The sequence below is a fragment of the Penicillium hordei genome, assembly GCF_028827395.1.
Source record: "Penicillium hordei strain IBT 12815 chromosome Unknown utg000004l_segment0_segment0, whole genome shotgun sequence".
NCBI classification, from domain to species: Eukaryota; Fungi; Ascomycota; class Eurotiomycetes; order Eurotiales; family Aspergillaceae; genus Penicillium; species Penicillium hordei.
In genome coordinates this window covers 2,134,561-2,156,435 of record NW_026623145.1, presented here as the reverse complement: position 1 = coordinate 2,156,435, position 21,875 = coordinate 2,134,561, and the positions used below count along the sequence as shown (strand labels likewise).

The following is a 21,875-nucleotide window of genomic DNA, read 5'->3' as shown; positions in this document are numbered from 1 at the left end:
CGTCTCTCCCTTTCACCGGTATTCCGGTATGTTCCTTACGTCTGGGTCGACTGGGGGCGTTGTTCTAGGGCTAGAAGAAAGAGGGGGCGCGGTCTGAAACCAACCCCCCCCCCCCCCCTGCCGATCTGTTGCCGAAAAACGGCCATGACAAGCCTTGCCGGACTACACGCCGGTGTTTCTTCCGGTACATCGCATTAGGATTGGCGCCCCATTCCATGTTCGCACACCCGTTGTTCTCCAAGGCGTATCTTAATTTTCTTTTCGTCAGTTTTGGTTCTGGTTGCTTTGTGCCATCTCTGATGGCGTAGTGATCCCCTTGGAATAATGACTGGGAATCAATGCTCTTACTCCCGATTCTCCTATAGGCTGACAGAACATAGTCGGTACAAAAGTATACCCTGCAGAATGCAGGTAGCAAAGGTTTACAGGCCAAGCAATTTCTCATTTTTTTTTCAATCATATCATCCGGAGTGCCCTTTGGTACTAATTCTCCGGGTTTCATCCATTCTTTGATTTCATTGTAACTCTCCCTGAACTAACAGCTGCCAGTAGCGAGAATTACAAGGTCGCTATGAGATCAAACTTCAGTCACCTCCCGCCTATACGGCAAGGTCCCGGACATATTTCCGAGGCATATGCATGTCTATTCCCATGACCAAGACTAGGGTTCCTCTGATCTGAAACAGGCTAAATTCCACCGATCTCTTTATCACCCACGTGAACCAAGACTCTAAATTTGTTCTCGTTCTAGACTATACAACATACTTTTCGGACTCATAATTCCCGGACTATTATTATAATAATAATTTTCTCCGAGAAAAGAAAAAGAAAATAGCGCATTCTTAGGTAGTTCTGGCCGCGTTGGCAAAGAATGTGGCTTGCCTCGATAGACTCTAGACTCGCTTCTAGCCCCGGTCCCACTTTCCCAGGTTCCGGCACTCTGCTCACGTCATCCTACTTCGCAGCCCTGCTGGCTTTGTACGCTGTACGGAGTACACATCTCACAATCCCGAAAATGAGTAGGAAAGATACCGGAAGTTCATCGCTCGTGACTTACGATCTCGTTCTGTGGGGATCTTCCTGCTCTTGCTCAAACTATCGTCCTAGAATCCTATTTCTACTAGTTTCGGCTAGTCTCCGGCCTCAACGATCAAGCAGCCTAACTATCGAGGACCATTTTTAGATTGTGACGCGTGGTCTTGCCCGTCAGGCACCCATAGCGCTGGGCATATACCGAAGACACCGGACGAGTCTATGACATGTTTAGGCAGCGAGGTTACCTACACGAAGATGTCTTCAAATAATGTCATTCATTGGTTCAAAGAAGTGCAAGCTCATGCATACCTGTGGTTGATATAACAAGTCTACCTCGTGTTCCTATGAGATACTCAGCATTGCTATGTCTTCGGTTTCTCAACTACGAGGCATAACGCGACACAAATCTCCTTGATCTCCTCATCGATGGCGCCGGGAATTATCGTTATCAGTGTTGATGCTAGTATCACTGTTGACACATCATTTCTATTGATTCCAGGCAAGTATGCACACTCGGGGACACCTTTTGCATTAGCAGTTTCATTATATACCAATCTCCTTCCTCTGGGCATCAGGCTCTCTGGTATGACTGTTCCGACATCTACCGCGGCGGCAGCCTCCACATCTGCCTAGGCGCATTCCATTATCTCCGCATGCGTATCAGCATTGTTGTGAGCAATCGTGTCATCGACAGCATACACTAGGTCTCTCATTTCTTTACCAACTTCAGCCTGTTGTCTTGGCATTGCTTACCACGTGTTAAACAGGTACTTGAAGGTGTAGGTGCTATGTAAGCATATACGGCATACGCAGGTCTATACTCCGGCCTCATTAATCACTTAGATTACAAAATGATGAGGCAATGCTAGTATGAAAATTCCCAGAGTAGAAACCCTAGGATTATACCGGGATCCACTACCCAAGGTCATCACCGGAAGGCGAGGGAAATAGGACAAAAGTCATTTATAAGTATCACATCTCTTCCAACCCAAATTTTATGTACTTTATCATGAGGGAAACAAATTCAAACATTCCTACAATGCTTACGTTTCAAAGTTCCTAGATGCTATAGTCTCAGTGGTGGCGACTGTATCCTCAACCTAATCACATCAAATGCCTATAAATCAATCCAGGTATTTGACAAGCTAGATCATCATATGTACACAAGATATATAGTCCACCTTTTGTAAATAAAATACCACATCGAGCAACTGTCATCTATACCTCGATCCAATCACAGCTACTGCCTGTAATCATACCTAATGAAGCAGGCGGTGAACAACGATGATGTAAATTATCCAATCTCTCCGCATCCATCCTCAGAACAGCTCCCCGACCTTCAATTACTATCTTCCACAAACCCAATCCAAACACCTTTATACAGCAATGCTATCCCGCACGGCTCCTCGAGCTCTACTCGCCTCCGTGCGCCCATCTATTCGCGCAACAACCACAACTTCAACTCTGCTCCCCCGGGCTTGCGCCATCCGCCCCAGCTCCGCCTCGCAGTTCACTCGCTCCTTCCAGTCCTCCCCGGCAATCCGCAAAGGCATTCACCCAGAATCAGCAAACCCCCCAGCCCCGAACCCGCAGTCCGGTTCTGTTGCCGGAGCTGCTTCTCATATCACTGAGCCCTCGCCGTTGACGCCGGAGGAGTATTACGAGTACGCGGAGCATTATTTCAATGTCCTGCAAAGCGAGCTGGAGAAGGCACAGGAAGAGGGGTCGGATGTTGAGGCTGAGTACAGTGTACGTTTTCCTGTTTCTTTTCTATATATCATATTTTGCGCGGTCTTCTTCATCTTGCTATCTTTCTCGGCCTGCACACAGTCCCTCCGTTGGCATGACATATAAATTATAAAAGTAACTAACCCACTCCTTTCCTCCAGGCTGGTGTTCTGAACATCTCCGTTCCCGCACTCGGCACCTATGTACTCAACAAGCAACCACCCAACAAGCAGATCTGGCTCAGCTCGCCCATCTCCGGGCCGAAGCGGTACGACTGGATTGTCGAGGGCGATTACATGCATGAGAAGCAGGACTCCCGGCCTTTCGTTAATGGGCAGTGGATCTACCTGCGTGATGGATCTAACCTGACCGAACTGTTGAACTCCGAGTTGACGTTGCGTTTGCCTAAGGATATTTACAGTGAGGTTGTTGAGTGAACTGTCTTGCTAGGCTATCGATTACCTAGAAAGGAGAGGATTCTTGCCATTCCAGCTTTTGTTTGGGATGTTACATATTGTAGTTTAGGGTCTATTTAATGATGCGGTTGCATTGAAATTTTTCTCGCGTTACTACTTTCTCGTAGATTTACTATGGAGGGGGATGAACGAATGATTTGGGAGCATAGTTGCAGTGATCATTTGAGGTACATGCACTAGGTGGGTATATAATGACTGTCTGTAGCAAGAACTCAATGCGAAGGCGGAGGAAAGGGTCATCTCATCGCCAATTCAACGAGTGTATCAAAGTGTTGTTCTTTCTTTTTGAATGAACACGACATGTACATAGCCAAAATAGATTCTCAACCCGATGAATGAAGTGGTGTCTTTCCTGGCGGGCCAAGTGATATTGTCCAAGGCAAAGCTCACGCTAGACGAAGTCGACAGAACCCGAGTAAACGTTGAGTATGTTGAGCGAGGTACGGCGGGTACCCCAGTGTGATACACCGAGACCAACAGCCCCCAGAGGTACCGAGTCACTTGGCAAGATGCAGGTAAACGACACTCGCACTTGCAGCAAAACATGAAACATGCTCGCGCGATCCAGTGTATGAAGTGAAGACCGGTAGATCAGACCCGCTTGACCCGGTGAAGCGCATTAGGCAGTCCACGGCGAGCAGTCGCATCTAGCAATGGAATGGCAAAATATCCAATCCTTCGAACCATTTCCGCCAAAATAATGAGAACGGCTGCGAGTTCCAAAACTCAGCAACATGATCCTTCACTTCAGGCTGAGATTGACTCGGATCGTTTCAAGGGTATTTTGCATAATCTCCTTTGTCGCACAATCAAGCCTGAACAGCCACCCCGCTCGTACTCTGCGCATCGGCTTTAGGAAGATCGGCCTGTGGATACCCCGCAGGGCGTGTAGTTAGCCCACTGAACAAATAAAGTGACATATATCTGGTTTTATGATAGGGAAACATACCAAGTCGAAGATAACACGGATCATCAGACTGCAACTGGGACACACGGCGATCTCTTCGCCGTCGCGCAAATCGTCAATCGCGATCTCGAAGCGGTCGCCACATGGGCAAGGGTATGTGTAGATCTGGATATTCGGGTCGAAGGTCATGTCCTCGATCTCAATCTCGTCGTAGATGTTCAGTCCGTCGTCGGCCATTTTGAATAATTCTCAGAGTGTTCAGGGAGAGATGTGGCGAATGAGTAGATATTGTAGCGTTGACTCTTTCGGGCAGAAAAAGTTTGGCGCGGTCATGTGATGCGCGGTATTAAGCCAGGGACATCCCCGGATTTAAGACTTGGCGGCTTGGCTTGATGAACTATGAACTTTTCATCTTTGCGAATTTAACTATGTATATATTTAGGTGTATATGCTTGGTATATTTTGATTTGGATTCAGAATATTGAACTTACGGATCATACGACACCCGTCATTCCTGGCTGATAATCTCCAAATACGCCTCGTGGACATCGTATGCCCTACCATGGACATCTACAGTAGTATCATACCGTGGCGATGCTTCAAGCTGAGAACGACGAAGAGGTCGCCACTTTCATTATAAAGCCCAATAAGTACCAGAACGAAGAGAAAATACCCAACGTTGACATCGATGCCGAAATGGCAAAGCTCATCGACGTCAAAAACCATCCTACGGGAGAATTGCGTGAGTCTCTAGGGTATGGGCCGGTTATTATGCTTCTGTCGTGCCTAGTACCAAGCATAGATGAGGTTGCACTATGTGACAGCATAGATTGCGGCGACTGAAAGGTAGCAAACAGCGAGGGAATTATAATGAACTGGGACCTCGGGGTTTTTAAGCTCGGCCATTTAGCGTTTTCTCTATGGCAGCTGTAGAAAGCAGACTTGTACAATTGGTCGGGCTTGGGGACTGTAAGGAAGAAGTGAGGTTGGGGCGTCCAGGGCTCTCTTACATGGCCATCTGCTGATCTACAGATTTAACACTGCATGTGTTGAAGCTGGATCTTAATATCTTAATTATATTATGTACTACCTGAGGTATGTAGCCGTAGTTCATTTCTCTAATCGTGCAATTTCCATCTTTACTTCTTCAACCTCTCTCGCCAAAATCCCATACCGACGAGCAATATCCGCAAAAGACCCTTCATCCGCGGCAATATCAGTAGCCGGATCAGACACCTCCACATCACCATAACCTCTCAGCTCTTGGATCGTCATCTTCCGACGATGCTGCAAACGCTCCTTCGTCTGCCTGAGATGCTGCCTATACCGAGCAAGAGCAGCAAGTGTTTCGGGCGTATAGAGCGTAGTCGCAATCTCCAGTCTCGTAACCCTGTTCAAATTGTTAAAAAGACCAATCCCACCACAAAGATAACAGCAAGACAGAAAGCTGAAAACCGGAAAGATAAAACATACTCTAATTTCCCCTCCACACCCTGTGCAACAACAGCCAAATGCTCCGCCTTAGCTTTCGTCGCGCGAGCCAGAGCCCCATGCTTCGCCCGCTCCAGAGTCACAACAGTGCGCTCCAGGACTCGCGCTCGCACGGCAACAACCTCCGCCGCCGTAGCAGCCATCTTCCGCCGTGCGACTGGGAGCTCAGACAGCTGTGTATGGCGCAATACGCGCACCCGCACCTGTAGCTGTGACGAGAGCGGTGGGACTGGCGCCATCGAGGTCCGAACTCGGCGGTCGCGCGCTCGAGCGCGTGCATTGTGATTCGAGTGCTGTGGGGCGGGGACATCTACGTCGGACCCGGTGGCTGGGTCTGTATTTGCGGTTGATAGAGCGCGTAGGTCTTGAATGGCGGATGAGAGGGTTTTGGACAAGGGTAGTATGAATGCCGGGATATTGGTGTAGAAGGCTTCGATGTCTGGTGCTAGGAGGGTGAGTGCTTCATCTGGTTTCTTGGGCTCGGTTTCTGGCTTTGGGGTGGTGGTTTCGATTGTGCTGGACGGTGTCTCTAAGTAGAGGGTTATTATAGCGAGGTTATCCTGGCACTGGATGTAGTAGGTTCGTTAGGGATATTGTTTTTCCTCTTGATGGGTTGGTATCCTATGGCAGGGGTTGTCCTGACCTCTGCAGGTAGGTTGCTGTCTGGGGCAAAGGCCAATTGCCGGAGCATTTGCTCTTTGATTCGCTTTTTCGCATTTTGGGTCTGGCATTGCTTCAGCTCCTGGTGATAGAGTTTTGTCAGAGCTCCGTTTGTGCTTGGATCTGTTGAGTACGTGCTGCGCAACAGCGTGTCGACAACTTACCTCCACCACAGCTGTGCGGGCTGGGCTCGCGCTGTGAGCACGCGTTGAGGCATCTGGATTAAGGAGGGAGGTTGTCAGATTCTCATATAGTCGTTTGAATTGAGGATTGTGCTCAAGAATTGAGGGGTCGCAGGGAGGAATCATGTTGGTGCTGCAAAGAAACTGGGGAAGTTCACCGCCGAACGCCGCAGTAGACCCGACGCGTCAGGACCAATGACGGAATAAGATAAATAGGTGGTTCGCAATACAATATTTCATACATTCAAACTACATAATTAATAGAAAATCAGATACCTTACTATTACAAGTACATGTTCATTTTGCATTTCCGCGTTTCTTTCGTAATCATACAAGTTGAAGCCAAAGCTTCGGTTCACCTCTTCCAACCGCAACGTCGTCGCGGAAAATAGAGCAACCCCATCCACCTATCCTGGCTGTGAAACGAAACGGGAGAAAAGTGTACACTCAGGCGTAGGGGAAGGGAAATTCAAGTGGTTAAGTGAATAAAATCCTGTTCGGCCAATCTTGAGCGCAAGGTTCGTGGGTGGCAGTAGAAACCTTGCCGGGTGCAGGGGTATTCAAAATCAAAGTATGTACAGACGTTGCTGGCGGGGATAACATAGCGCATTGCAAGCAGCCCGTCAGGATCAGCGGTGTGACTGAAAAAGAAAGATATGGCGAGAAATTGTTCAGATAGGCACTGGGGGAAAAAGACGCTTGGAACGCAAGTCAGGGTGAAGGGCCATCATCCGTATGGGGGGAAAATGGCGGGGTTGAGTTGGAAGAGTGTGTTTACTCCTCCTCGCTCTCTTCCTCGGACGAATCAGACTCATCATCGCTGCTTTCGTTGCGTTCAACCGAGGCCACTGGATCGGGAGAGTGAGCGCCACCTTGGAAACGAGAAAGGTTGTTCTGGAGCATGTTGATCTGAGCTTCCTGCTCGAACTTGCTCATTGGCTTGTTCTTCTTGGGTTTGGGAGGTGCCACATTGCTGGTGGTGATATCCTCTTCCTCTTCATCATCCATGAGATTCGGTACGTGCTTCTTCACGAAGTTGAGCAGCTTCAGCAAGACATCGTTAGGGAGCTCGTCGATGTCCAACTCAATTTCGGCCTCATCGGTACCCTGTGAAATCTATATTAGAATTTGTTTGTGTAATAGACGCGTGAAAATCTTACCTTGAGTTGAGGAACATTGTTCTGGATGATCTGGAGGGCTTGCTGCATCCTCTTATCAGGAAGACTACTGATACCATTCGAGATGATCTGCTTCTCGCTGTAGGTGATGGCGCGGGTTTTGCCAGGTTGAGAAACCTTGCTCTTCTTGTCTCTCTTTCCAGAGCTGATTTTCTTGGAATCCTTCTTGGCAAGCTTCGTCTTGCCAACCTTCTTGGAGGAAGGAGGTGTCTTCTTTTTCTTATTGGTGATAGCCTCGACCTGACGAGACATCTCGGCAATCTGCTTCTGAAGCAGGTTGAGTTTCTCGTCATCTTCTTCGCTCTCCTCTGCATCCTCGTCGCTATCTTCATCGGAAGAATCAGTGTTCTGCTCGGGATGTGGCTCATGCGCTTCGAGGTAGTCCGACTTCTGGGCCCACTTTGCACTGAAGATTTCTTCAGCCCGCTGGCCACAGATGTAAGTAGGGTCACCAGGGATATTGAAGCGGTAGCAATTCTTGAAAATGAGACGGACATCGTTCTCGAACTCCTTTGCATTCTCGTACTGGCCGGTCTTAAGTTTGGATTGAACAGTCGACAGATCCATGGGCTTCTTGATGACGCTGTGGTATGTGGGAATGTTCAAAGCCACGGGGTCCACGGGATAATAGAAAGGCATGACCCAACTGTAGTGCTTTTGCTTGTGCAGCTCATCCAAGACTTCCTGGCAGAAGCGCAATTCCCATTGGAACTTCTTCTTCTTTGGCTTGGTAGAATACGGAAGATCACGCTTTGGGGGGTGAATGGACCGTTTCGGACGACCATCGGGGTTGGAAGAATCGCGGCGGATAACGGGGAGACCTTCGGGTCCTAGTGCAAACGTCTGAGACTGGGGAGAAGCTGCCTTGGGTTGACTTGGTAGAGAAGTCCGAGGCTCCCGGCGAGCGGCAGACGTCTTCTCAGCGTTCTTCTTTGGCTTCTTCTCTTCAACCTCTTCAGGCTTGGGGAGGTTAGTCATCTGCTTCTCGAATGTCGCCTTCAGCTTGATCCCCTCTTGAGTGACCAGGTGGTCTGCACCGTTGAAGATCGTCGTATTATTGACCATCAGTGCAAAGTCATCTGCGACTGCCTGGGGAGAAGAATATTGGTTGTTCTTGAGCTTCCTTTCCATAGTTCCTAGGTCCATGGGTTGGGTGATAATAGTGTGGTATTGCGGAATGTTCAATTTGACAGCATCCACAGGTTCCTTGTAGAAACGCGCATCGTGCATGCGTTTGAGGCTTGTGAGACTCTTTGAAATGAACTTATGTTGCATTTTAGTGAGTCCCGGTCCGCCACTAGTGCGGATTGGACCATGTGTTGCGGCAGATGGGGAGTTGAATCCAGGTGCCTGAAAGTTAATAACCGAATCGTCACCCTCGACCTTGGTCCGCTTTGGAGCTGGTTCTTCGCTGAGATCAGCATCCCGTTGTCGGGAAATCTTGGAAGGAGATAGTGGGGCCTCTGATGCATCCTTCATCTCCTGGTCAACGGGCTGCGGCGCGGTGAGCGCAGGTGGTGCAGGTGCTGGGGTAGGATGATGAGGAAGGTCGGTTTTCACGGGAGTCGAGACTCCTTGAGTGGTATCGATGGCCATCGGCTCGAGGATTTCATTAGGGCCATCTGTGGATGCAGGAAATGTGGGAGCGTTTTCCACAGCCTGCGGGGCGGACGAAACGACACTTTCAGCCGCAGCATTAGTTGCAGCAAGAGTGGTAGATTCGTTACCCTGCGGAACGCTAGTCTTTTCTTCGGTCGGCTGTGACTCCGCGGGTGGAGGAGATCCCGCAGCAGATGTGTTGTTTTGGATCATTTCTTGGGGGGGTTGATGCTCAGGAGACTTGGGCGGTGAGGTGGCAACGGTTGTACCATTGGTATTCGAAGGTGCGACAGGAGTGTGGCCATTCAGAGCAGGTGATTTAGCCTCGGTATCCGCGGATGCGTCGCTTTTGGAATTCACTGCGACATTTTGCGCGCTGCGTACCCATCATACCAGTCAGATCAAGAACAGAGCAGACATGAAGCTGGTTCACTTACCTAGTGGGTGCGAAGTCAAGTGCAGAAGGACCAGTGGGCGATGGAGGCAACTGAGGCTTGTCCTCCTTAGTGACAGGAGGAACCTCGGGAGGCGGAGTCGCCATTGGGGTCGCGTTGGATAATCAAGAATACAAGTTAGGGAAGATTGAGGTAGTTGAAGATGTGAGAGTTATGGCAAGGTGTTTTGAAAGCTAGTGATCAACTGAAAACACCCGTGGGATCTCTCTGCGTAACAATCTTGCCGCGTGCAAACAATCTCGAGTGAACAAACACTAGCAGCAACCAAGGCCACGTAGTATGGACTCAACGGTTGATGAGGTTTGATATCAAACGTGTGGGCGCAAATAAAACGCGACGGGCGGGGGAGGAAGAAGAGTGAGGTCAGAGATGATCGAGAGATAGGAAGAGTGGAGAATGCGATCGGAGACGAGGTATTTATACTGCCAAGAAGGCGGTATAAAAGCTGTCACGTGATGTAGTAAAATTGAGGCCAGGTCTAGATGACTTGGATTGACCAAGATATGGAGCTAAAAAGTTCCCGGGTTATCAGGGTAAAAGGGGATTATGAAAATAAAATAAAAAAATAAAAAAATAAAAAAATAAGAAAAAGAATTCGGGGGTGAAGGCGGTTAAAAGGAAGAAATGACGCGAAGACGCGTTTGTTATGTTGTAGGGCGGTCAGGAGAATAAAAATAGGAGAAACCAGGACGGAAGCAGAAAAATGGTCGGGAGGGGATGCCAGAATCCTTAAGTACAAACGGCTCTCTTGCACTCTCCTCTTACCCAGTTCCACCAGCCACACTAGTCCCGATTCTCTTACTTTCTTACCCCTTGATTGGTTCTATACCCCTGGAACTACTTTTTTTTTTTCTTCTTTTCTTTTCTTTTCTTCACTTTGTTCTTTCCCTTGTATCGAGGTTAATATCTTATGATTGAATGATATCCATGTACAATTTTTTTCTTTTTGCTTTCTTCCTCTCAGGTTTTCCTATATAGGTTTTATAAAACTGTCGAAGTCCGGTGGACGCATATCTCGGATGACTCAAAGCCCTAGGGTTTTGTCTACATCCGGATTAGACCGGACCTGATGGGGGTCTGAGTCACGTCACCACTTGGGAATTCACGTGACTATATCAGGATGAGTACACGTATTGTACATCGTTCCCAGGTTGATAAGCAATAACATCACTTTTGGATATATACATAGTCGGCGCAAGGAACATGTTATAGAATCTTGAAACACCTATAGATGATACATTAGGCTAGTCACCGCCTGGTTCCCCGCTTAGCATCCTGGAAATTTCCAATCAGCACTTTGCATTTACTACCTCGATGGGCAGCTAGCTGCACCTCGACCCTTACAGGTTAGGTATATATGCGGATGTCACATGATTCGGGACCTGGGGTACTTTTGGTCTCGAAGATCTGCCCAATGGGAGTCCATATGCTTTAAAGTATACAACATAAATTTTTAGTACTGGACATTTTAGATGGCTTGGGTGTATCTGGGAGCACTCTATCAAGGGCTCTTATTTGGCTACTTACTGTCTTGCTCCTCGTATATATTGAATTTGGATTGGGTCACACGATGAACCTGAAACTCGTTGGGATTTTATTATATTTTACAAAATACATTCTGGGGATATCTGCAGGAAGTATATGTTGAAATGGTCCGTTATATATATTTTCGTTCAGCAAAGGGATGCTAAAACCAAAAGTGCCCAAAATGAAAAAATTGAGTGTTATTATAAAAGCCTTAGAGCGAGAGATAAAAAAAGGTCTAGTGAAGGTGAAAATCAAATAGCTTTGAAATCTCGATAAAAATGAAGTAAATAGCTAGCAGAGTTACCCTAGGACCTATGGATAGTACTCTACTGACATTGAAGCATCACGGGATGATATGATTAGATAAGAGAGCCATTGACAGCCTAAACCCCTTTAGGACTAGCCCGTCAAGGCTCTACAGAACATTTTTTTTCAGTCCGGATCAACTGCGAAACCACCAGCCTAAACCCCCATTTGTTTCCTTAGGGGCGGAAAAAAATAGAGTCTTATCGGAATCTTTGCTGTCTTTATTTGGGTCTGCTCTATTGATATTTATCTTCACACCACCATACCCTCGACTGCGAGAAAAAAAAACGATAAGAAAAAAAAGTTACAGCCAAGATGGGAAAGAAGACGACTCGCCCATCCACCAAGGTCGCCTCGGCCGCCGCATCGCTGGCGTCAGGCATGACATATGCGGGAAGCAAATCGTCCATCCTGCGCGCTGCATTCTCCCCATCAGAGTACCAATTGGCCCTGTTTGCGTCCGTTATCCAAGGCCTCGATGGCCAGCACATTCGCATTCACGACACACAGACAGGACGCCTCCAGTGTGAACATGCTCTGGGGCCGAAGGAAATGGTAACCTCTTTGGACTGGGGATACTACGGTGGCTCGGGCAAGGGCCGTGACCAGTCGAAAAAGAAGCGCAAGCGCGGCTCCGACGTCAATGGGGCTGTTGATGGCCTGGACCAGGGCGATATCGTGGTTGCATTCGGCACAAACACATCGGATATCCGCATGTACTCTCCATCCGAAGATAAGGTGGTCGGCACCTTGACTGGCGCACATGACAAGGGTATCAAAGACTTCAAGTTCACGGCCGATCGGCCCGCCCAGGAGGCTTGGAGTATCGGTGGTGACAATAAGCTTGTCCAGTGGGACCTGCGCACCGGACAAAGCACCAAGTGAGTTTTGATATTTGCTGGGATACACCGAGCTCCTGACTAATGATATACCTATAGGACAATCCACCTCCCCGCATCCTCAGTCTTCACTGCTCTCTCCCGCCCCGTTCCTTCGAACCCTCCTCTTATCTGCGCTTCCCAGACCCCGTACTTAATAGATACCGAGAAGGCCGACGAGCCGGTTCAGTTCCCTGCCATGCGCAACCCTATCCACACCGTCATTTCGTCCTCTTCCGAGTCTGCTGGAGTGGGTGCATTCCTTGCATCCGATGGTGACCGTTTTGTCAACGTCTTTGATGCCACCACCCAGAAGCTTGTTCGCAACCTTGTCGCCGACCAGGAGGTCTCATCCATTACTCTGCAAACTGATGGCGTTGCCGCCCCAGAGAAGCAAGTGCTTGCTGCAGTCACCGCAGATGGTAGCATCGAACTCTTCACAAAGCCATTTGTTCAACCCCAAAGTGCGCCCTCCGCCAGTGCCAAAGCCAGCCGGAAACAGATGACCCAGAAAGCAAACGCAACTCTCAAAATCACCAACACCGACTCCTCGAACGCCTGCGTTCCCGTCGCCGCCATCTCATTCCAGGGCCCTACTCTCGTGGTTGCATACACCGAGGGTGGTGTGATTCCTGTATTTGAGCGTGTTAAGTTCCTCGATGAGAACACCGATGAGCTTTCTTTCACCGGAATCAAGACTGTGGTGAAGACCAAGTCCGGCTCAGCACTTTCTTCCGTCACAACAAATGGAGTTAAGAGCTCAGGCGAGACCCGTGTTGACGAGTCCCGCATGAATGTCGAGCAGGGAAACCTGGTCGATGATGATGTAGAGATGGAGGACTCACGACAAGACGCATCCGAATCTGGTAGCGAGGAGGACTCCGATGATGAGGACAACAAGAAGTCCAAGATTTCCACCGAGAAGAAGACAAAGCCCACCAAGCAAGTCGTAGCAACTGAGGATGTTGAGATGCAGAATGCATCCGATTCCGAGGAGGAAGAGGAGGAAGAAGAGGGCGCAGAGCCATCATTCGGAGAACTCTTGCGCGCAAACGCAGGCCAGGAAGTCGATGTCGAGGCCGAGCTTGACGACGACGTCCTTCTGGGCGCATTGGTGCCCGGAAAGCCCCAGGCTGCAGTGCAACAGATTCCCACCGGCGTCTCACTTGCTACTGTCCTCACACAGTCGCTCAAGACCAACGATAACAGCATGCTCGAGTCTTGTTTCCACACCGGTGACACCTCAATCATCCGCACTACCATCCAGCGTCTCGACTCCTCTCTGGCCGCGACTCTGCTTCAAAAACTCGCCGAGCGCCTCGCCTCCCGGCCGGGTCGTTACGGCCACCTTCTCGTTTGGGTGCAGTGGACCTGCGTTGCTCACGGTGGTGCCCTGGCCGGCCACCCCGATCTCCTGAAGCGCATGACTTCCCTCTACAAGGTCATGGACCAGCGCTCTGCCAGCCTGCCGTCCCTCCTGCTCCTCAAGGGCAAGCTTGACATGCTCGATGCTCAATTGGGGCTGCGGCAATCTATCCGCGGTGGCGATGAGGGTATGGACAGCGAGGACGAGGATAATGTTATCTACGTCGAGGGTCAGGAAGATCTCGAGGACAGTGAGACCGAGGCCAAGACGCCGCGGAAGTCAATACGCGACCAGGCGTACGATGAGGATGAGTCAATGATGAACGGCGTCGATGAGTCTGAAGATGACGAGGACGATGGAAGTGACGATGAGGATGATGACGAAGAGCCTATTTTGGACATTGAGGCTGCTGAGTCTGTCGGTTCTTCCGATGCCGAGGAATCGCTCGAGGAGAACGAGGATGAGGACGATGATGAGGATAGCGATGGATCCATGGTTGACTTCATTGCTGACACGGAAGATGATGAGTCTGACGACGCTCAGCAGCAGCCCCCCCCATCAAAGAAGAGCAAGTCTTCTGCTTCTGTCGGCAAGAAGAGCAAGGGCGGCAGGAAATAAGCGTGTCTCTTTGAAGTTGTACGAATTAGAGATGGGAGAAGGGGGTAACGGTCTATAAAAGAACATATATTTTTCCTTCGATGCATCCGACCGGGTCTGCATTTCATTTTTCTTTGGTTTATCTTTTGCTTTTGATATCTTGTGCCTCTACCGAGCGCCTCTGCGTCTCTATCAATGTCTATTGAATTCTACCTTGGTGTCTTGATATCTCTCCTTCAGTAGCTACCGTGCAGATCTGGACGTGCTTTTTGGATGTTATTTTTAGAAGCCTAACATGTACACAAAGGCAATAAAACGCATAAATCCTACAGAAGACTTTTTATGTATACATATACATAACCACGGATTTATTTTAGTAAACTCCGCCCCCTAACAGGGACCGCTATGCAGGACCCGATGACCCGGCACCCCTTTCTCGCTGAGGGGGATCGGCACGGATGTGGTCCGGTCTTGCGAGGGATAGGCAGTTCAGTAACCCAGCACTGACATCAGCCTGTCGAGGGCTAATTCCACACTTATAGATGGGTGATCTTCCTCTCCGGCTTAGCGCATATCACGCTCCCTAACTCGACAACCGAGGCCTGGATTCACGGTGGCAGGAATGGGCCCATTCTGGCGAAGAATTGCGGAGTCTATAAAAACAAATCTAAAAAAAGAAAAAAACATATGACTCGAGACTTTTCCCTTTCCATTTTAGTGCTCACCTCTTGCTGCTTTTTGACTGATCCACTGACTGATTATCATATGAGCGATCTGATTTGTAGGTGGTAATTTACCAGTTGCTTCTAGTAGGTTACAGTAGGAGGTTAGTAGGAGGTTGTCATTACTAGGGAAGAATAAATTACGCCCTAGTAGGCTATTAGGTTGTTAGGTTTTTTGTTCTAGTAAGGGTCTAAGAGTGACTAGTAAAAAGCGCTTAATTTATTCTTCCCTAGTAATACCAACCTCCTATTAACCTCCTACTGTAACCTACTAGAAGCAACTGGTAAATTTCCACCTGACAACCTCACAACCCGACGACTACCGCGCCGCTAGTATCTCCATAGTCATCATTCAACTTCTGTACCCCCTCCTACAAGAGATGGCTCAGTGTCGATGTTTTAAGCTGAAAGATTGTAAATGAATGGGATATGCATCTTGTGGGAGAGTCTCCCTGGCAGGAGATTTCTGCTGAAAATGGCTGGGGAATGGCCCTGGATGTCCCTGAAAGTCGGTGGGAGAGCCTCGAGGCTGTCCAAGGTATTCTTGTGACAGGAGGACACGAAGAGGGTTTCAGCAACCACATGCATGGCCAATGAAGCCCACGATGGACCCTTGATGGACTTTGCGGCAGCGAGACCTCCGAGTGGAACAACACAGGCTATAATGGACTTTGTGGTATCTTGTTTCTTATTTTAAAGAATAAGTTGGCTCTCATATTATACACATCGGTTTAGTTCAGTGTTTGTACTACTTTACCTCTATCCGGTCGAAATAATTAGCGGGGCACCTTCAATAGCTAGAGTTGGATGATTCCGAAATGCTATTGACATGCTTCTAGATCTGTGTTGGCCGATGAGAGGAATTGCAACCACCTGGGATGTAAGGGCGCCTCGAAACGCGACAGTATTAGAGCAACGTGGCGATAGGAAAGCGGGCCAGAGACTGATTGACTGAAGCTTTCGAAGGACACTGGGTCTTTATTAGTAGAAGTTGCTGACAATTGGTGGAGCATGATGACCTACGCTTGAGAAGCCTTGGTAGTGTCCAAATGTTACCAAAATGTTGGAGTTGAAGATGTAGTATAGTGATGTGATGATCAATGTCGGAGATGAGATTGTGCTCCACCATGATGGTCGTCTTTTTGTGAAGATCCAGGAAGATCAGCGCCGTGAAGATAGTGAAAGAAATTGCTGGGTCGACAGTGAGGCAAAAGGAGCTATCCCATTGCTCTGCGATAGATGCGATATTTTGACATGCCTCAAGAACTCGCTGCCAGCTTCCCAGCCATTCGTCGCCTTGCTGCAGACCAGGATCTACAATTGAGAGGAGTAATTGTACCATTTGTAGATGAAGGACAGTAATCATCCGCGCATGGTGATCGACGTGAGACTCGTTCGACAATGCGTTGCGCCTTGGGTTAAGCCAACCAGGTGGGAGGGCTAAACGAACCCCAGCCAGCTGCCGCTCAACTTTGGCGACTTGCGCCATCATTCCTTCCTGGGACCGTAGCAAATGCAAGCGGGTGACAAGCCCAGCCTGGCGCATAGTAGCGATCGTGATGTTGTGAACATTCTTCAGCAGTGTTTCCGGAGCTAAAGGGGCGGCGAGAAGGACTTTCGATAGGTCTTCTAAGTTGGGCGGTAAGTATAGCTTTTGAAAGGAGCCGGCAGTGTTTGATGGCTGAGTAGTATGACTTTGAATAAACGAGGTGCTTATGACGGTGTCATCAATCAGATACGGTGTTCCGGACGACATATTAGAATATGTGTCAAGGTGATAGATACACCACCAGACCGATCGCCATTCTTGGATATCTTCGTCACTAACGGTGTTCCAGTCAGGATAGATCGTGCGGATATGGTCCAAGTGGTCGAGCCCGATACGATAGGCCATGCGTGTCACTTTACCCACGCGCAGCCAAGACTGGTGCCCAGGGAATTGATGGAATTCATAGAATGCCAGAAGATAGGCCTTACGGAACTGATCAAGTGATGGGACATCACCAATCAGATCGTCCTCCAGTATACTTGAACTGAGTAATACATCGAGACCGGTATCCAGACTGGGGAGGTCATCCTCGTTTGCGGTAAACCCTGTAAGCTTTGCGGTAATGATGACTATTGTTGAAATTAGATCTTCACTGCACAGGGAGCTGTGATAACGATGGAAAAATAGTTCTTTGGAGAAGATAGGATTCGCATCTTGAAGAATATCGAAGTAACTCCCCAGGCTAAACCATAAGCATTAGGTCCAAAATTGACACCTTCAAATAATAAGGGATAGTGCATACAGGTGCTCCACCTGCTGAGGGGAGTAATACAAGTGGCTAGCAAGTTGAACGACGTTGCCTGGCACTTGGCGAGTAGCCGCAGAGAGTGGAACGGATGGGCCAGGCGAGACATAACCTCTAAAGGTGGGAGCGGATTCTTTGCTGGAAAGATCCTCCCCCAGAGAGTCGCTATCACGCTTTTTGGCTGGATCACGTTTTGCACCAAATATCAGCATAACGTGTTGAGACAAAATGATTGCAGGAAAAATTAGTGGAAAAATTAGTTACCTGAAGATTTGCGTGACTTTGATGGATTAGATGTGTAGTGGGAGCCAATTGGGGGGCCAGGTTTGCGCTTTACCGAAGTGTAACTGCACGTCTCTCCGATCTCAAAGCAGCGAGAGCAAATTGGCTGTGCCTGGTTACCTGTTCCAATTCAGCGGGCGTGCCAGAGCTTTGGGATGGCGACGCTAAAAACTTACACTTGACCTTCTTGCTGCAGTAGATCTTAGCCAGAGCCTTCAGTGCGAAGGGGGATAACTTACCGAATGCACCTGTCACAAACCCTCAACGGCATGGGGCTGGAATCGGGACTAGGGGCTGTGATTGTGGGATGCTGCATGAGTGCCATCTGGTGGGGTTAGCTTTGCTCGGAGGGACTCTATATTATCTCGTCAAAAGATCAGAAACCCCTTTTTTTTTTCAGTGCCTTGCCCAAGAGAGGCACCAATTATGTGGTATGAAGAAGTCGAACAGTTCGGGAGAATCACATCCCTGGAGAGTCTCCGCTATAATTTGCGGCTATTCCCCATCGAGTTAGTGATGTCAGTTCTTCCGTTGAAATTTGTGGGGAAATAAACCGAAATCGATCTATCATTGGCTAATGATCGGCCTAGCAATAGGTTAAGTTCCTCCGCGGAGGAACTTTCTTACTTGACTATCAATGGACCATTCACTTCGTCAAAACAAGTATGTGTTCTGCCGAAGTTCATCACGGAAGTGAGGGAATACAATCTCACAAGAGATTTGAGACGTCAACTGGTCGCACAATGTTTTTATATGGCGTCTACGTAGTTATTCAGTTAGGAATATACCCCCAACCAAAAAGAGTAAGCCCTCTGATTCTAGGCTTTTCTGGAAACCTCCAAGTTTAGGCGTGCGGCAGATTCACAAGTTAATCATATTTCAAGCATATTTAGGCTGCTGATGTGCGAAGGTAACCTCATTGTGTCATCCGGCATTATTCTGCTGTTCATCGTCCAATCGAGCTTTTACAAGGTCGAGTTTGAACTTTCGGTAGAAGGTCCAGTTCTGTGTATTTGTCCTTGTTAGTCCTGTCTTTCGCCGATGGAACGAATGGTTTACCAGTAGCCGTAGTGGTAGGAGTGTAGCAAGCAAGCCGAGAGTGCGCGCTCGAGCTCCTTCCCGTATCTCAGGGCTGACCTGTGGCCGCGTCAACTTTGCGACCACAGATTTAGCATAAGCTTCGGGCGACATGCCATTTTTATTGCCTTGGTACTTGATCTTCTCAACAGTACTCTTGATTGGAAGGTAGAGAGATGTCTCCGGGGCGTGTAGTCCATGGTGAAGAATGTTGCTCTGCACGAACCCGGTCACAATCTCGATCACCTCTATACCGAACGGCTTCACCTCCTAGTCATCGGTTAGATAAATGCGGGAAGGGCAATGCATGACGTACTCACTAGTCGAAGCGTCTTGGAATACTGGCTAAGAGCAGCTTTAGATGCATTATACGGCCCTTGCCATACGACCGGTATGTCTCGCGTCACGCTTCCAATATGCACAATTCGCCCGCGAGAGGAGCGACGAAGAAGCGGCACGAAGACCTGGCAAAGGCGCATGATAGCGAACAGGTTCACTTCAAACAGCTTGATGACCTCTTCTATCTGCATATCCACTGCTGTTGATGCGTAGTGTGTCCCAGCATTGTTGATTAGAAAATCCAAGCGGCCACAGGTGCGCTTAGCTACAGCATCCTTTAGCTGATTGATACTTTCCAGGTTGCCGAGTTCAAGGGCAAAAGCTTCGATGTTGTCGTACTTGTTTGTTAGTTCGCTGAGTGATTTGGCGCGTCGTGCTGTGGCGAGAACCGTAACTCCCCTGTCCGCAAATGCGATCGCGAGCTCTTTTCCGATCCCACTGCTACAGCCAGTGACGAGCGCAAAAGAAGCCGTTTGTGACATGAGGAAGACGAAACAAAAAAATCAAGTTGCTGTCAATATGGTATTGTGTAGGCGGATCCTGGATTTAAGTGAAATCACCACCTACTAGATGAGCCAGGTTGACAGCCGTGAACTTTGCCCATATTTTCAGTGACAAATCTCCCCGAGGTTATTCTAGTATTCTATTCAATATTAACGTTGAACTCACAGACTATCACAAACTCGGAATAGTTATCCCCAAAAATGGAACCATCCACCAAAGATCCTCCGATAGGTGAATGTGACACAGCTTCCCAGGTGACGATAGCTCACTTGAACTCGCTGGCAATATTCTATTCGAGACCACTATGTGTAGCATGTACTGCATTCCAAAGCCAAGGGCCAGGACAAGGAAGCCCCCCAGGCTCGATGGATCTTCCTTGACGCTCTGGCATCCAATACCCAAGAGCCTAAAGTCATCCGATATAATTTGTAGTTTTGTTTGAAGCTTTCACGGAAGATAGGTGACATCGTCGGAGGGGCCTTTTACCACCATCTATTGAATAGTCTTGTCAGGCTTTGGCGTAGCGGGGCGAACCCTAATCAAGTACCCAGAATGAACATTCAATACATATCGAATCACTTTGCTCTGAAGAAGTCTCACAAATTGTAGATATACACTAGTAGCCTTTTAGGGCTGAATAGCTAGCTGTCCATTCTAAGCCTTCATTGGATACAACCAGCTGATCAAACCTTTCATCGGCTCTTCCTTTGAAACAAAATCCAAAATCTGTCCTTTGCGAAACTCAGGCGCCATAATGTACCGCATGACCACGCCCTCCGTCCAGTGAGGAAGAACTAAATACCGAGATAGAATGTAGTACCATGTATTGTGCCAGGCGTGCATACGGGTCTCAAACCCAGATTTCCAAACATCGCCCTTGAGTGAGCATTCGGAGCTCATTCGAGTTGCCTTGTACTTCTCAAAAGTCTCTGTGAGGCCACTGGAGCTTGGGTTTCCGTTAGGAGCTGCATTGATTGCCTTCCGAAGACTGTTGCAGAGTACGACCACATCTTGAACACCATTGTTGAATCCAAGCCCCAGATGCGTAGTCATCTTATGACATGCATCACCTACAAGCACAACTCTTCCTAGACTCCAGTGTTGGACGATTCCCTCTTCCAGGTTGGTTAGACCCGCCCCTAACATCCGTGGCCAGACATCTTTCACCTTCACGGTCTTTGTCAGGGGAAACTCCAAAAACTCATTGGCCACGGACTCGACGTCCTTGTTGGTGTAATTCGTGCGCTCTTGTGTAGGTTTCGGTAGCCTCTTATACAAGAAAAACCATCCGCGGTCCGGACTGCTGAAGTACATGATAGCCTTGTCCTTAGCCTGGATGTCATACCCGAAACCTGATGCAGAGGATGAGGGAAATGAACCGTATAGCAGCTGGTAGGTTGCTGTATAGGGTTGCTCGGAGTCCCAGGATCGTGTGGGGTTTGTCTTAAGAGCGAGTGTGCGCATTAACTGGCGAGTTTTGCTGTGGACGCCGTCGGCACCGATAATGATCGATCCTTCAAAAGCGCTGCCATCTGCGCAGGTCACTTTCACCCCATCCGGCTTCATTTTGATGTCGACTAATTTCTTGTCCGTTAAGACTTTTTCTCTCGCAACAGGCGGTAGACACTTGTACATAGTCTCGATTAATTCGGCACGGTGGAAGGCAACCGGTCCACAACCATGGCTGATCTTGGTCAGCATATATGTGAGAGGGAAATCGATACTGGTGGTAAAGAGAAGGGCGCATGATGAACGGATTGGACTCACTTCTCGCGTATTTGGGCATATTGAGTACCCTCCTTAAAAACGTGTCCTTCGGCAGTAAACGACAGATGGTGATGCAGCTCGGCACCCCGCGGTAGCAACTTCTCTAGAACACCGAATTGATGCAAAACCCGTAAGGTGTGAGGATGAACGATGAGGCTGGCACCTTTGTCTTCCACAATGGCAGGCCTGCGCTCCAGGACCAGGAAGTCAATGCCAGCCAGGTGAAGGGCATGGGCAACTGCGAGTCCTACCGGGCCTCCGCCCACAACTATCACCTTGAACGCATTGTTCCGGTTACTCATCTCGTGTCTATGGGTTCTGTGATAGTCAATGAATCAGATCATTTGTTTGTTCAAAAAGGGAGGGGTGGTTCAATACTTTGTATACACAGTAGCTGCTTCTCCGAAGTCGTTTGATACGCCGATCAAGCCAAGGGACGCACGGTAGTCTTGTATTGAAGAGGCCCTCAAACAGTGAAAGTAATTTTTGCAACCGGAGTAGTGCC

At 48.7% G+C, this 21,875-nt stretch overlaps 9 protein-coding genes across 9 annotated transcripts; 3 read left to right on the top strand and 6 right to left on the bottom strand.

Annotated features, from left to right (window-relative positions):
• Nucleotides 1–2,421: 2,421 nt before the first annotated feature.
• Nucleotides 2,422–3,200, top strand: N7537_008033 (frataxin family protein; the record flags this gene model as incomplete). Its single annotated transcript, XM_056899088.1, has 2 exons — nt 2,422–2,784; nt 2,925–3,200. 2 exons carry the CDS (start codon nt 2,422–2,424, stop codon nt 3,198–3,200), a joined length of 639 nt encoding a protein of 212 aa, XP_056751164.1.
• An 848-nt stretch (nt 3,201–4,048) lies between these two features.
• dph3 (CSL family zinc fnger-containing protein) lies at nt 4,049–4,383 on the bottom strand (the record flags this gene model as incomplete). Its single annotated transcript, XM_056899087.1, has 2 exons — nt 4,049–4,105; nt 4,189–4,383. The coding sequence occupies 2 exons, from the start codon at nt 4,381–4,383 to the stop codon at nt 4,049–4,051; spliced, it is 252 nt and encodes an 83-aa protein (XP_056751163.1).
• Nucleotides 4,384–4,740: 357 nt separating this feature from the next.
• N7537_008031 (uncharacterized protein) lies at nt 4,741–4,989 on the top strand (the record flags this gene model as incomplete). The annotated part of the gene is made up of 1 exon (XM_056899086.1): nt 4,741–4,989. One exon carries the CDS (start codon nt 4,741–4,743, stop codon nt 4,987–4,989), a length of 249 nt encoding a protein of 82 aa, XP_056751162.1.
• Nucleotides 4,990–5,256: 267 nt separating this feature from the next.
• On the bottom strand, nt 5,257–6,605 carry N7537_008030 (uncharacterized protein; the record flags this gene model as incomplete). Its single annotated transcript, XM_056899085.1, has 4 exons — nt 5,257–5,536; nt 5,620–6,203; nt 6,281–6,379; nt 6,462–6,605. The coding sequence occupies 4 exons, from the start codon at nt 6,603–6,605 to the stop codon at nt 5,257–5,259; spliced, it is 1,107 nt and encodes a 368-aa protein (XP_056751161.1).
• Nucleotides 6,606–7,253: 648 nt separating this feature from the next.
• On the bottom strand, nt 7,254–9,797 carry N7537_008029 (putative transcription regulator BDF1; the record flags this gene model as incomplete). Its single annotated transcript, XM_056899084.1, has 3 exons — nt 7,254–7,586; nt 7,640–9,632; nt 9,694–9,797. The coding sequence occupies 3 exons, from the start codon at nt 9,795–9,797 to the stop codon at nt 7,254–7,256; spliced, it is 2,430 nt and encodes an 809-aa protein (XP_056751160.1).
• A 2,062-nt stretch (nt 9,798–11,859) lies between these two features.
• Nucleotides 11,860–14,406, top strand: N7537_008028 (WD40 repeat domain-containing protein; the record flags this gene model as incomplete). Its single annotated transcript, XM_056899083.1, has 2 exons — nt 11,860–12,425; nt 12,483–14,406. The coding sequence occupies 2 exons, from the start codon at nt 11,860–11,862 to the stop codon at nt 14,404–14,406; spliced, it is 2,490 nt and encodes an 829-aa protein (XP_056751159.1).
• Nucleotides 14,407–15,928: 1,522 nt separating this feature from the next.
• Nucleotides 15,929–18,008, bottom strand: N7537_008027 (transcription factor domain-containing protein; the record flags this gene model as incomplete). Its single annotated transcript, XM_056899082.1, has 6 exons — nt 15,929–16,077; nt 16,131–17,338; nt 17,399–17,582; nt 17,666–17,803; nt 17,860–17,873; nt 17,923–18,008. 6 exons carry the CDS (start codon nt 18,006–18,008, stop codon nt 15,929–15,931), a joined length of 1,779 nt encoding a protein of 592 aa, XP_056751158.1.
• A 599-nt stretch (nt 18,009–18,607) lies between these two features.
• Nucleotides 18,608–19,581, bottom strand: N7537_008026 (SDR family oxidoreductase; the record flags this gene model as incomplete). Its single annotated transcript, XM_056899081.1, has 3 exons — nt 18,608–18,688; nt 18,743–19,030; nt 19,081–19,581. 3 exons carry the CDS (start codon nt 19,579–19,581, stop codon nt 18,608–18,610), a joined length of 870 nt encoding a protein of 289 aa, XP_056751157.1.
• A 676-nt stretch (nt 19,582–20,257) lies between these two features.
• On the bottom strand, nt 20,258–21,672 carry N7537_008025 (FAD-dependent oxidoreductase; the record flags this gene model as incomplete). Its single annotated transcript, XM_056899080.1, has 2 exons — nt 20,258–21,287; nt 21,371–21,672. 2 exons carry the CDS (start codon nt 21,670–21,672, stop codon nt 20,258–20,260), a joined length of 1,332 nt encoding a protein of 443 aa, XP_056751156.1.
• Nucleotides 21,673–21,875: the final 203 nt, after the last annotated feature.